This window comes from Neodiprion fabricii, chromosome 4 (genome assembly GCF_021155785.1).
Source record: "Neodiprion fabricii isolate iyNeoFabr1 chromosome 4, iyNeoFabr1.1, whole genome shotgun sequence".
NCBI lineage: Eukaryota > Metazoa > Arthropoda > Insecta > Hymenoptera > Diprionidae > Neodiprion > Neodiprion fabricii.
In genome coordinates this window covers 21427504-21441654 of record NC_060242.1, presented here as the reverse complement: position 1 = coordinate 21441654, position 14151 = coordinate 21427504, and the positions used below count along the sequence as shown (strand labels likewise).

General features: G+C 36.9%; 2 protein-coding genes across 16 annotated transcripts in view; both read left to right on the top strand.

Annotated features, from left to right (window-relative positions):
• LOC124179453 (troponin I) overlaps nucleotides 1-6747 on the top strand; it is a 28711-nt gene extending 21964 nt beyond the window's left edge. For 6 of the 15 annotated variants that reach the window (XM_046563822.1, XM_046563823.1, XM_046563821.1 and 3 more), the window contains 3 exons: nucleotides 1627-1670; nucleotides 1830-1971; nucleotides 5974-6747. In XM_046563822.1, coding sequence (XP_046419778.1) covers nucleotides 1627-1670; nucleotides 1830-1971; nucleotides 5974-6042 — 255 coding nt within the window. In that variant the 3' untranslated portion in view covers nucleotides 6043-6747. Of the gene's footprint in view, nucleotides 1-1626; nucleotides 1671-1829; nucleotides 1972-2643; nucleotides 2746-4988; nucleotides 5007-5973 lie in introns of those variants that run through there. The other 9 variants (XM_046563827.1, XM_046563829.1, XM_046563828.1 and 6 more) reach the window with 2 other exon arrangements.
• Nucleotides 6748-8792: 2045 nt separating this feature from the next.
• Nucleotides 8793-10947, top strand: LOC124180690 (skin secretory protein xP2-like; the record flags this gene model as incomplete). The annotated part of the gene is made up of 4 exons (XM_046566436.1): nucleotides 8793-9084; nucleotides 9415-9657; nucleotides 10290-10550; nucleotides 10623-10947. Coding segments are annotated over 4 exons (810 nt in total), but the record flags the coding sequence as incomplete, so codon positions are not given.
• Between the last annotated feature and the right edge of the window lie 3204 nt (nucleotides 10948-14151).

Sequence of the window (14151 nt, the reverse complement as noted above, 5' to 3'; positions counted from 1 at the left end):
AAAAAGCAATACCGCAAACAGGGAAAAGACAGTAAGAAAAGTACATTTGGTTTTTGTCGGTGGTAAGAAAAAAGAGAAAAAAAACCATCCGATTTTACCTGCCCTTAAATTTTGTACAGTTATTATGTGCCAATTGTGAAAAGAAGAAACCCCGTCGCCGATTTTAAAAAAGATTTTCAACCCCCCCCCCCCCTTGTTTAAGTTCACTTGAAATAATCCCTTGTACAGGCGTTTATTGTTGCGTCATTGCCCGAAAATGAAATTTTTTAACCTGCAACTATTTTCTTTACGTTCACTATTTTTTTTCCCCCTTTTATTTATCGTCGACTGATTAATCACGTACGAGACATCAATCACCGAATGAACTCGGTGTTTTTTTGGTGTTTCCATGGATGGAAAGAAAATCGCACCTCTGAGGAATCGACTGAATTTTCTTCCAATTTTGTACTATTTTTTCTATTCGCAAATATGTTTGGATTTTATTCATCGCCAATGTTCTGTACATTTCTCTCTTGTTTTCTCCTCTCCCTCTTTTTCACTGTCTTCTTTTCTGTTTCTCTCTCTCATTTTTTTTTTTTTTTTATCGCAGCATCGTTTTTGGATAACTTTTTATCCCGTTGTTTTTCTGTTTCACAACATTTTTAATTTTTCCGGATCTCGTCCAGGCTGTTTCGAGCGTATTTCTCCTCACACATTTCCCAATTTCCATGTATATATATTAAGCAATTAACAAAACGCAAGCCGATTTTGAGTGCAAATCAATTCGCCTACTATTTGCTCGATGTCTGTGCACTAGACACATTACATGTTAAATTTTCATTCGTTGATTGTGATTTTTATATTGTTGCAATACTTGTCTGCTATACGATTGTGAGTTGAATACTGCAGCTGCGTCGTTTAGTTTTTCACCTTTCTTATTCTTATTTTATCGTTTTATCGTTGTTACATGTAACGCGATTCTTCTTTTTCACCCAACAATAACAAACTTTATGTTCAATATTCCACTTTTTTCTGCTTTTTTGCTAAAATCTCGTTACCATTACGTTGAATAATATAATATAATAATAATAATATTGTGCAGTTTTGTTTGATGTGGAATTTTCGTGTCTTTTCTTTAATTATATTTTTATTTTTATCAGTCTTTATACTGTATATACGCTTCAATATTTTTTTATAAAAATTGATTTGCCTTACGTATTAATAAATTTTTTAATCTTTAAGTTCGACATCAAAATTATTCTTGATATGAATAAAAAAATTCAAATATAACAGAACAAATGACAGATCAATTTTAGGTTCATCTTTATATCTTTTTTCGATGTTGATCAAAGAAATTCAAAAACAATTGTTAAATATCTTCAATTGAAAAAAAGAGATCGTCTTTTACGTGCTTTTTAATTTTCACAAATTTAGCAGACGACGTAAAAAAAACTTTTCCTGTGAATTGGTAATTTTTTCAATTCTTTCGGCAAACTTTAATAAATAATAACAAAAGAAGCAATGCAAAGATGAATGAAAATATCTATTAAAAGTATATAAAAATTGTATCAATTCATAGTTAATTAGTAACTTGAATTTGCAGCTTATACGAAATGTGACATTAATTTTTTATTTCACGATGCACAGATCGCAGACTTGAACAGCCAGGTCAACGATCTCCGAGGTAAATTGTAAGTATTCGTTCATACCGTTTCCTTTCTAGAAAAATCATCATTTTAACTCTGATGATTTTTATTCTCTTTTGTAATCGCAATTTCGATTTTTTAAACGACGATTTCTTTCTTTTTCTATCCTCCTCCTCCTCATCTTTCCGCGATTAAAAATCGCAGCATGAAGCCAACCTTGAAGAAGGTGTCCAAGTACGAGAACAAATTCGCCAAGCTACAGAAAAAGGCGGCCGAGTTCAACTTCCGTAACCAACTTAAACAGGTCAAGAAGAAGGAGTTCACCCTAGAGGAGGAGGACAAAGAGGTAAGATTCCGAAAAATTTTATTCCAAGTTTGATTCGTTTAAATCACGTTCGATTCTCGATATCTGCCATAATTTCAAACGGAAAAGAAAGACAAAATTATTCGAAAATACGCGTCCATACGTTTAATGAAGCATTTTTTTTTACTTCGTTAAACTCGTTTAGAGTAAAACACTAGTTACTTTCGTTTTTATATTGCTTCCGACTCTTTTTTTTTTTTTTTGCAAAATCGATTTAGGACCGTTTTTTCTGATCGAATATTGTCTTTTTTCTTGTTTCGTCATTTTCATTTTTCACTCACCTCGGATCATCGCATATCTGCAATTTATATGCGACAAATTGTCACGTGCAAGTAAGTGCAGCGATTATCGACGACAACGTCGGAAATTTTTAATTCGAATTTTTGTATGTTGTCTGTTTTTTTTTTTTTGTTTTTTGTGACGTCCTTACCCTGTATCTTTCCAATTTCCAAGTGTCTTTCAATCGATGTTTTGTTGTTTTTAATACTTCTTACTCCATTTTAAAATTACACTTGATATTGCGACATAAATATGGGCATGTAGAATAAGTTAATTTTTTTCCCTTTCATTCTTTCAACGAGAAAATGAGGAGAAAAAAAAAAACCTGTACAGTTTCGACCAGGCAATATGTATGTATGTGTTCTTCGTTCACAGCCGAAGAAGTCCGAGAAAGCAGAGTGGCAGACGAAGAAATAGATAACCAAAGAAAAAAAAAATCTATACACTGCAGAAGTTTATCGTTTTACACTAAAATTGGAAAAAAGAGAGAATGCGTAAAAATCAATAAAACACGATCATATTCGCGCACACGCCTATATATATATATATATATATATTTATATTTATAAATATTCATTTTTTATTCATAAAAATGATACAATTAAATACATAGGTATGCTACTCACATTCACACGCGAATACAATTGACAGATAATATCTAGAATACACAGAGAAATACGATTATCAATAATTAATATATTATGTGTTTTTATATACCGTGAAAAAAAAAAAACAAAATCAAAAACATCGGCATGTGAAATATGCGCGAAAATTTTTTCCTATTATCTTCTGCAATATCTCGGTATTATTATTATTATTATCATAATTACTATTACTGTTACTACTTCTACTGTTATATCGTTAATTAATATCAAATATATGATTGTTCGAACGAATTATGCATCTTGACAGATAAGAAAAACACGTGGATTAAAACAAAGTAGAAGCTTATATGCGGTTATTATAATACATCACCGCCATACTTTTATTTACTATTTTTTTTAATTTTTATTCTTTTCTTTTTTTTTCCCCCTTGTATCGTTTCGATGGCATCGCGCATCTTTTAATACGTCGAGTCCTGCAAAAATTGTGTTTTGAAATGATCGAAAAAAAATGTTCGCTCTGTAATGACGTTTTGTTCGTTTCTCAGGATTTTTTTCAATCCTCTTCTTTTGCTGCGATTTCAGATGGTTCCAGATTCGACGAATTATTTTTCCGTTGTACATGTGTATAAATATTATACGTGCCTTGTATAATTTGTGACGTCCGGTTTTCGTTTTTTTGGCTCTACGTCTGATTTTCATGTTGAATTTAATTTTTTTTTTTTTTAAACGTGTTTATTGCATTTTGTTTTACGTGTACGTATACGTACCATTTATTATTTATATTGTATATTACATTCGCATAGTTTCAGTTTCTGTTCTGTCTTGTCGTATACGTTTTCTTCCGTCCATTTTGTTTTCTTCTTTCTCTATTTCGTCATGTGATACTGTGCATCGAATTAATCAAACCGCCTGAATGATAATGATGATGATGATGATGATAACGATAAAATTAAGAGTCAAAATTAAACCGAATATATAAACAGTGAGTTAAAAACTGCTTGGACGAGAAAAATTGTAAATAAATCAGTAAATATAATTGGCAAAAAAATTCTAATTCTTACGGGTGATGCGAATGATTGTATTTTTTTTTTTTTTTTTAAATAAGAAAGCAAATTTTTGCACGCAGTTTAAATTCATTTTGTTTTCTTTTGATTTTTTTTTAATTTTGCTTTTCGCCATCCATCACCATTTTTTTTTTTTAAATAACCGCATTTTTCAACTTCTCGCGCAATCTCAATATTGCAATTTATTAGCTAAACGATACCAGATAAAATCGAACGATAATCACTGATTTGTGGATGGAATTGCCGTAAAAACAATCATAGAATATGAAACATATAAAAAAAGAAAAAAAAAGGTGAGAAAATAATATGGCTATAATTCTTGGTGATTCTTTTTCACACATTAATTCTGACATGCGAGCTCTTCTCCATAATATTGTAATATTACATATTATTGACATTACGCATCATAATATATAATTCTTCACAGTGTAATGATAATAATAAAAATAATAATAATAATAATAATATAAATAATAATAATACATATACACGTGTGTATTAGTAATTTGCTATATATACATTCATTATACAGTAATGTATTATTATTCGTATAATACGTTACTATTCGCTCAGCGCTTTTACTCACACGATAATATATGTATATATTTTTTTTCAATTTCTTACTTTTTTAATCACACTCACACACAGATGAAAATTATTAAAATAAACCGCAAAACACCTCGATTCGCGTGCGATTTTATTCACCGTGCGTACAGTAATAATAATAATATTAATAATCGCAGGCATTTCACAGTTTTCGTTTTCAGCGTCATGCAAATTACCTGTGCGCTTCGTTTTTTTTCAGGCTATCTGATTGAAACGTGTGGTCATGATTGTCATTTACCTCGTTTCAGCTTATATCGTAATATAATATGTATAATAATGATAAATATTGAAAGAGTTAAAATTTGACCATGATATTGTAATAATTTGTGAAAAAAATGTACGCCTATAGCTTCGTAAACTTTCTTTCTTTCGTTGTATAATATAATAATTATTATGTGCAATATTTAAAAACTAATAACGTTGCTTTTGCATTATATGATTGCAGAACGCGTCAAAAGACAAGGTAAAAAAAAAATCACCACAACAACAAAACGTGCGATCGCTATGATTCTAATGATTTCAATATAACTCAATCGTTTAATTTTTCTTTACACCGTATGCGCAAACTCGCCCGTTTAACTCACTCACATACACATAATAATATTAACGCTGTTATAGATCGCCACATATCGATCATTACTTACATAATATAAATATATTATTTATGAATCATTTAACGGAGCTTACAATTAGATATTTTTATCACAGTTTGATTTGTTTTCGTACAGCTTAGCAATTTTTCCGCGCACAAACATAATTCGTTTTTCTCTTTTCAGCAAAACAATTTTCAATAGACGCCATCGTGAACACGGATTTTTCTCTTGTTTTTGATTTTCAGACTGACGTGTCGCTGTTCTTACTTTTTATTATATAGTTTACTCGTACTTTGCTTGTTTGTTTGTATTCGTTTTTATGTTACTGTAATTTCGTTACTTTTTGTTTCTTTTTTTTTTCTGTTTGCTTCGAATTGACAAATGGATATTGCATGTAATTGGGTTGAAAAATATTTTACATGCAATTGAAATCTCGAGTGACGACTTAATTCCTGCCCGATTGGATTGTTGAAATGGAATACAAAATTGTGGTAGAAATTAAAAGTTGAAATGAAGAAAAAAAAAAAAATTGTAACCTTGACTCGAGATAATTATGATTTATCTTGTTTCTCAATCCTTCGTTTAGAAATCCTTACGTTTATTTTTTCATTTGATTACTATATTCTCTCCCCTTGTCGTTCTGTGTTTGTGATCTTATTTATTCATCGTTGTTTTTTCTTTATTTTGTTTTGTATTCTCATTATCTTTTAACACCTCGACCGTAGCTGTTTAACCGTATAATAAATTAGTCGTAGTTACAGGTTTAGTAAACTTTTTGCCTATCAGAAACGAATCGATCCGACGCGGTGCTGATTTTGTCATTTCTAAAATTTGCAGAAGAAACCTGACTGGTCGAAGAAGGGCCCAGAAGAGAAGAAGGTAAAGGAGGAAGAAGTCGAGGCATGAGGATGACGTTTGACACACGAACAACATATAACAACGCACAAGTAAACGCTCGAGATATACAGAAAAAAAAAATGAATAATAAAAAATCACACACGCGGATTTACATCTCTGTATCTCGCTGACGTGATATATTGTATACATATACATACGTGTGTATATGTATAATATATAAAAAAACACACAGTCACACAAAATAATTATTAATATTAATATTACTACGATTACTATTACATGCTACTATTATTGTTATCATTATATATGTCCGTCAGACATTTTAGACAATAACTCTTACACGTACAAACATCGATCAGCGAGTAGTACTGAAAATCTCACACCGTACAAACAACGAATTCACCCGGTTTTTGTCTGTGACCATGTAAAAGGAAAACCAAAATCCAAAAACAAATTCATGTTGTTCACCTGCGTGTGATTTTATATCGTGTAATTATCGTAACTCTCGTTTCTCCCCGCAACCTTTGTGTAAATAATAACTCGTCACATCCTTGCAAGAAATATCTGCGCCTCTGAAAAGAGAGTGTAAAGAGCAAGAAAATGTAGGGGAGAAAAAAAAAAAATCAAATCCGAGATACCCTCTTAACCGATCCGTTGCACGTCCGTCTAGACGAAAGATCCATATGTAAGTTTTACTGTGTAAAATATCAATGCATATATTATAAAAATAATGAAATATCTTTGTGTAAATAACGTCCGTGCACGTGAATCACTGTTTTTGTGTTACACCCATCCATCCTGTGCCCCTAATTATAAGAAAATAGAAGAACAAGCATCAGTTGCATCGCCCCTTTTTTGAATTTAGAATAGCGTATTTGTTCATCGTTATTTTATAACGCAGCAACTTTACAATGCACCCAAAATTCGAATCAATCAACTCTGTGACCTGAACCATATCCAATTTCGTTGATTTTTTAGAGAACCAAAAAGAAAGACACGGCTTTTACCCAATTAGATTGAATTTTTCCGACTGTGTGTAACTAATACCCAAATTCGTTACTCTCAGTTCCGAGATCCGAAACCTTCTGCGGCTTCGCCGCAATTGAATACAAATCAACAGTTCGCAACGTCGGTATTGCAAATTGCAATTAACTGCAATAGTAACGTTCGAGTTTGCGCAGTATTATTTCTGGGCTGCCAATTCTGTTGCCAGCGAAAAGCCTGCAGAATTTCTGGATTTAAGGACTACGTGATTTACCACGATATACATACATACGTTATACATAGATACAGAGATACATATGCACTCAGGGAAGTCTCGCAAATATCGAGAAGGGAATCGCAATGTAACGTACTATCGTAGTTTAGGTAGGCGGCGTATTTTTAGCGGGTGAGTACTTGTCGCTAACCGGTTTTCGCTTTTTAACCATTCGCTACAATATGCAACAACTCTCACGCGTGAGACGTGCTAAATCACCTGTAATTTTTTTCAATTACAATTCTTTTTTCTCATCTTTTATGCCCACGCAAAACCGCTTCGAAACACGTTCGCTATCTCCTCGCATCCTGCTTTTATGTAGGTATGCTTCCAGATAGCACACTGTTGGCTGTTAGCTGACTTGATATCGACAGAAATTCTCTGTCAACTACTTCAAGTCAACTGGGAATAGGCGTATCATGAGCCTATTGTTGACTGCACGCTGACTAGGAGTGCGTGAATGCCTTCTGAAATGTCACGGTAAAGACAACACTCGATGTCAATTATTACGAGGCTTTCAGTCGACTGCTCACAGTCAAGACAAAAAGGGAATTATTGAATTTGCAAGTAGGCTAATTACGTGGACTGATAGTCAGCTGACGTCAAATATGAGGTAGCGGTTAGTCGGTAACTGCCGCCAGACGTCGACGACGTTCGTTTGGCACATTGATGCGCTGACGTAAACAATTATTGGTCTAAAAAACGTGAAAAACTTTTGATTTGACTTTCCATAAGGTGACAATGGATTCTCTACTCGAATTGCCTCATACTTGGCATTTCAGAGGACATTCGTAAACATAAAGTATGCCGCATGTCAACTTTAAGTCCACTTTTTTGACGATCTATAGTTATTAAAAAATAGCCGAACTTTTGTCTATTTTTTGCCAACAATGCGTTGGTATTTTTTTTTATTGGACAATATATCGACTTTTTGCTGTCGAATGATAGTCAGCGTACGGATAAGTGTGCTACTTGGGACTATACATTATAAATCGAAGTTGAAGTGTGTCTTTCAGTGTTGATTTTTTTTCACGAACTCGCTACTTTTACTTTACACATGCATATACCACATCGAAATGTCTTTTATTTTCAAGTATACGGGTAGGTACTTACTTTTATCGATTATTATTATACACGTACGCGATTATTCATTTACTTTAATCGTTGAGTTTTAAAGAAAACATTTTCTGCGCGCACAATTTTCGATCTTCCCAGCAATATGTTACAATTTCTTTTTGCTACGGTATAATTCAGCAATGTTTAAAAAGCAAAACAAAAATCAAGATACACGAGCTTAATAAACTTTAATCTGCAGTTGAATAATCTCTATGTACACATACGACGTAATTATTTTTACAACGTTTCATTGAACAAAAACATACAAAAAGCTCTTATTCGATCGTACAGTATTATTAAATTCGATTTTGTAACACGTTTTTGTCACTCGGAATTGAAACAACCGCCATTTTCTAGAAAAAAAAATTATTTAAAAATCCTTTTACAAGTATCTGAAAACAAATTGCTCCATCGTTGATATTATTTTCAAAAGCAGGAAGGGGAGGCTCCTCCTCCAGCTGACGCAGCCGCTCCTCCAGAGGCGGCAGCGCCACCAGCGGCAGACGCGGCAGCAGCCGCGGCACCTGCGCCTCCCGCCGAGGGTGCGCCTGCGCCAGCAGCAGCGCCACCTGCGGATGGAACGGCACCTCCACCTCCCGCCGACGGAACCGCTCCTCCAGCTGAGGCTCCAGCGGACGGAACGGCACCAGCACCTCCACCTGCGGATGGAACCGCGCCTCCACCTCCAGCCGACGGAACGGCGCCTCCCCCTGCAGGTTAGGGGATTGAAATTTCAGCACGGGATCGATTGTTGAGAGCAGTTTCATTTTGTAGTGATTTTGTCAGATTTTGTAAATTGTAGATGGTTTGCTAAGTAATGAATATGAATGTGAATATTCTTCAACAAAAATATCATAGATTAGAGTTTTTGAATTACTTGCTTCCAGTCGGCAGTTCAAAATTACAGATTAACAACGAACGGTTCATTGTTAAGAAAAAAAAAAAAACACAGACGTACGCCTCTGCTGCAAAAATAATCGAACAACTCTTCGTCAAGTGAAAATCCCAATGCACGATATGTTTTAATTTATTTTTTACCGTTCAAGATGGCGCCCCGCCTGCAGATGGCGCAGTGCCGGCACCTCCAGCTGACGGAACAGCACCTGCGCCTCCAGCTGACGGAACGGCACCAGCACCAGCTGCCGACGGAACGACACCAGCTCCACCCCCAGCTGACGGTTCCGCGCCTGCACCAGCTGCCGAAGGTGGAGCAGCGGCACCGCCGGCAGATGGCGCTGCACCAGCAGCGGCACCAGCGGAAGGCGCGCCTGCGGCGGTCCCAGCGGAAGGTAGGGGCATATTCCGGAGAAATATTCCCACGATTTTCGTTTCGAATCATCGTTTCAATTAAAGCCACCACTCCATGTATGCGTTGAGCTCCGGCAAACGCATGCGGAAGGCGCTCCGTGCACGCGGCAGACTTTAGCGCCATGCCACGTACGGAAATCGAAGATGCGTCGTAAAAATGTATACAAACGATAGCTACATAACCTAAAAGAAAGGAATACTCTGTCCCATAATTCCGGGCGGTTTCTCACGTAATGAATTGCAAGTTCATTCACGTCATCACAATTATATTCCATAGTGGAACCTTTTGTTGATGTTATTGATGGTTTGTTTTCATAGACTGTTTTGTACGACATAACCTACGTCGCGTTGACTGTTACTTGAGCCATGATTTGAGCTTTGCCAGATTCCGAATGGCCCCGAAGGTTCTCGACTTTAGTCGAATGACGTGCGGTACTGCCGAAATATTAAAATATTTTGATCTCAACGCAGTGCGGTGCGGCATGCCGGACGTGATTGGTCACCGCAGCATTCGCCGGCGCTCAACGCATACATGGAGTCTTAGCTTAAGGTTCTTCGTTATTGTCGTTACTTGACGATATTGTTACTCACTTCTTCATTCAACATTTGCTAGGCACCCCGGCACCACCACCGGCTGATGGAACCCCTGCCGACGGAGCCGCGCCTCCAGCGGCTGCCGCCCCCGCAGACGGCGCCCCCGCAGCTCCGCCAGCCGACGGCAGTGCGCCGGCCGCAGCCGCACCCGCAGCTGCACCCGCAGCCGCACCCGCGCCGGAAGCTGCCGCAGCTCCACCGGCGGAAGGTACCGCCCCCGCGGCTGCACCTCCAGCCGAAGCTGCGTTACCACCTCCAGCTGAAGCGGCGCCTCCGCAAGGTGGGTGCGAAAGAATGGGGAATGGTCGAAGGATTGAAGACTTTGTCTAACGTTGTTTTTCTCTCACTGCAGCTCCAGCGTCGTAGAGCATGAATCGGGAAGGATTATGAAAATGAAATCGTACTTCATCCGCACGCTAATCGTATGACGTCACTGACAGGAGTGTACAATCGCAAACAGGCAAACGCAACGGCACACACTCGCAAGTAAATGTGTAATATATTTACATATTAGATATAAGTATGCATTATACTATGTTATATAATATACACTGGCCACGACACCCAATCGATTGCCAAACTGATTATCGCACGTAAGTGTAATCACGCATTAATTATTTACATGAATATAAATATACGATAGGTACTTTGAAAATATACTTTAATTTGCAATAAACTACGCTAAATGTATATAAGTCGTGTACGTAATAGTATATGTGTGCATGTGTGTACGTATACACGAATGAAGGTACTTATTTATTCACTTATACAGAACAATCGAATTTTCGGTATTTTAACTATAAGTATAAGCTTCTGGTTCGAAGTTGATTTCATTAGTGCTCATTTATTAATCGGCTATCGAAATTCCGGCAATTTAAAATCGACACAGTAATACTGACACAGTTCCATTCCACATTGTGTACAGTTACGTCATAATCTAATGCGCTGATTTTCGACCGACAAATTTTTGGAATATACTTTACATTACACTATGAGTATTCGAGTTAGAAACCAACTCTAAACAGCTCGATCTTCGACATCCAGGGACATTCGAGGTGTCTGTCCGCGAACCAGTGCCCGATCCTGTCTAGGTTAGTGAGCGGTGCTCCTAATTTGTGCGACGACCCTCGAAATAGGGCCCTCGTACGAGCCATACCCGGTGCCCTGTCCCAAAGTTTCGCAAAACGGGCCTCCGTCCGATCCTTGGATAGACGCCTTGCGTCGGGCCCTTCCTGCCTAGGTTGTGTGCCAACTCGTTGCCTCGGATGCCACTGTGTGCCAGCATCCACAGGAGAGAATTCTCAGGAGCTGGATTTGAGCTGGTCCAGCTCTCTGCTCCACCAGGCAACTTTAGACTCGCTTATCTTGGGCTTCGCGGGGCACGCTGCCTCGAGGGCCTGGATTATGGAGGATTGCAAGTGTGATACGTCGTTCTCCATCACGCCTGTGCTACTCAGCTGGCTGCAGAGTCCCTGGAGACTTCATTCAAGTTCCTCCTTGTAGGAGGGCCAGTCTGTGGCCCCGTGGTTCCATTGCTGACTTCGCTTGTTCGAAGCTTTACGTGCCTCGTGTCCAGGAAGATCAATTGCAATTGGCAAGATATACTTTGGTAGTTCCACTTTATCCAACTTACTATATTCGATGTACCGAGCACTCGGTGCAACTGAGCTGAGTTTTTTTTTATTGAAGTTTATCGATCGGGGAACTCCAGGTAAATCATGCTTCTGAATAAGGCACGATGAAATAAAAAATTTGGTTAGCAAACGTCACGTAGCACAAGACTTGATCGTTGAAAGATACGCAACATCAAAAGTAAACGTGTAAGATTATGTAGCACGACAGTTTCCAACCCATGTAATGATAAATGAATAAAAGGAAATTAAAATAATAGAAGGGCTCAGGTTGCGATATTTTCTTGCCAATCGGTAAGCCAGGTCGAGGCGTATCGGAAATCTGATTGGAGCATTACATACGACTGTACGATTTCTCGTCCATATTAGATACTGTCTTCCAAGCAGCATTCTCATCACCGAGTTACATTTCACAACCATGCCAAACGATAGTCAATCAGTGAAATACATTCGCCCTATGATATACACTGCCGGCCAAGCGTCGAAATAAAAGTTATATAGCGGACAAAAAAATTAAGATAATCAATCAAACGTTCTGAGCGGCGTTTTGAAGAAGACAAATTTACCTTTATTTTGATTTTTTGGAAAATTCTCTACAATATTTTTTGGCCCTGGTACGTATTTTTTAACATGGGCGATTTTCGGCTATTGTTTAGTCGCCGAAAATTAACCCTACATCTTAGGGAAAATTTTTTCCTCGGTTTTTTTTCTGTGGTTAACTTAAAAATATCAAAACTTAGATTTTTCTTTTTTAGAAAGTTTCGTGCATTTTTGACTAAAAAAAAAGACATGTTTCAGAAAAAAATCTGTAATTCAATAACTAGAGGGTCTCTGAGGAAATGTTAAGAGGGGAAAAAATTGCACAGACTCGCACTGGAGTAGCTTGAATTTTTTCAGAATTTTTACAAATAATTTTTGGTTGAGATTGTGATGAGTGGAGGGGCTCCATTTAGAAATTAGGGGATCTAGGGAAACATATCATGTAAGAAAATTTGCTTCCTTTTTCATTTTTAATTAACTAGAATTGTCTCAGATTTTTTCTAAATGTTACGTCCTCCAGACCTCATATTCCTTTCCCACAATCTTAGTCACTTTACACCCTGCATCCTCTCCTTATCTTCACCGAGTCAGCAGGTACATCTCTTAACTGCAACTAACGAGTCTTCTACCTTCTCTAAACTCTTCACTTCCATCCTAGCTTTCAAACGAGTCACTTAATTATGGGGCATTCCATACCAAAACGATCAAGATTCTACGGCGAGGTCTCAGATTTTTTTAATAATTTTTTCTGTGAAAGTACATGACAAAAAACTCATCCGGTAATTTTTTCAGAATTTTTCGACCCAGCGTATCTGAGTTATGATTTAAAAACTCAAAAAAAAAGCCCTCATTTTCTAAAATCTGAAAAAATTCTGAAAAATCTTATAAAATATGACAAAATTTTTTACACTTATTCGAAGATGGAGATTTCAAGATGATAATCAATAGATTATCAGCGTAACCCGTGAGTTGGTACCGGATGAAAAAATCCTGTTGCTGATAATCGTGAGCGTCAACTTATCCATCGTAGTCTACTTGGTTGAATATTCTTTTTACAGGGACCAGTCTTTTAGCGTGCGTCGATGCATTGAGAGGCTCGGTAGACTCTGGCATCAAATTATCACTGTATCAAGGTAACGGTTGGGATTTTATTGAACAGACAGGGTGAGTTGCTGCACGTCTCAATTAGGAATTCGTGGCTACAAATAATCGAACTTTCAACAGAATTGAACAGGTTCACAATTTATTTCTTGTTATTATATTTATTCTTCGACAATTTTCATAGATTTTTATTTTCATTGATTACATGGATATCCTGCACTTTAAGGTTCAGGGCTCAATAGCGTTTGAAGTGGCTTCAAATTAAATTTGAATCATTCCGAATCCTTTTCAATGTTGATATACAATTTCAGTTTTAATTAATTCGACTGTGGTTTGAACTCTTAATGACTGATTTGATCCAATGAACCAGATGTAAATGTAAGATACAGAATAACAACGATCAGAATGAACTAAGATGAAGTTACCATAATTTGAAGTGCAAACATTACTCTTCAAATTGAAGCTCACATCATCTTCGAATGAATGCAACAGATTATCGCTATACTATTCGGGTACTCGAACCATCCGGATTTGAAGATTCATAACTGACGTAATTCTTTTTGACAAAATTTTTCGGGAGGCGCGCCTTCACTAGAAAACTTTACGTGC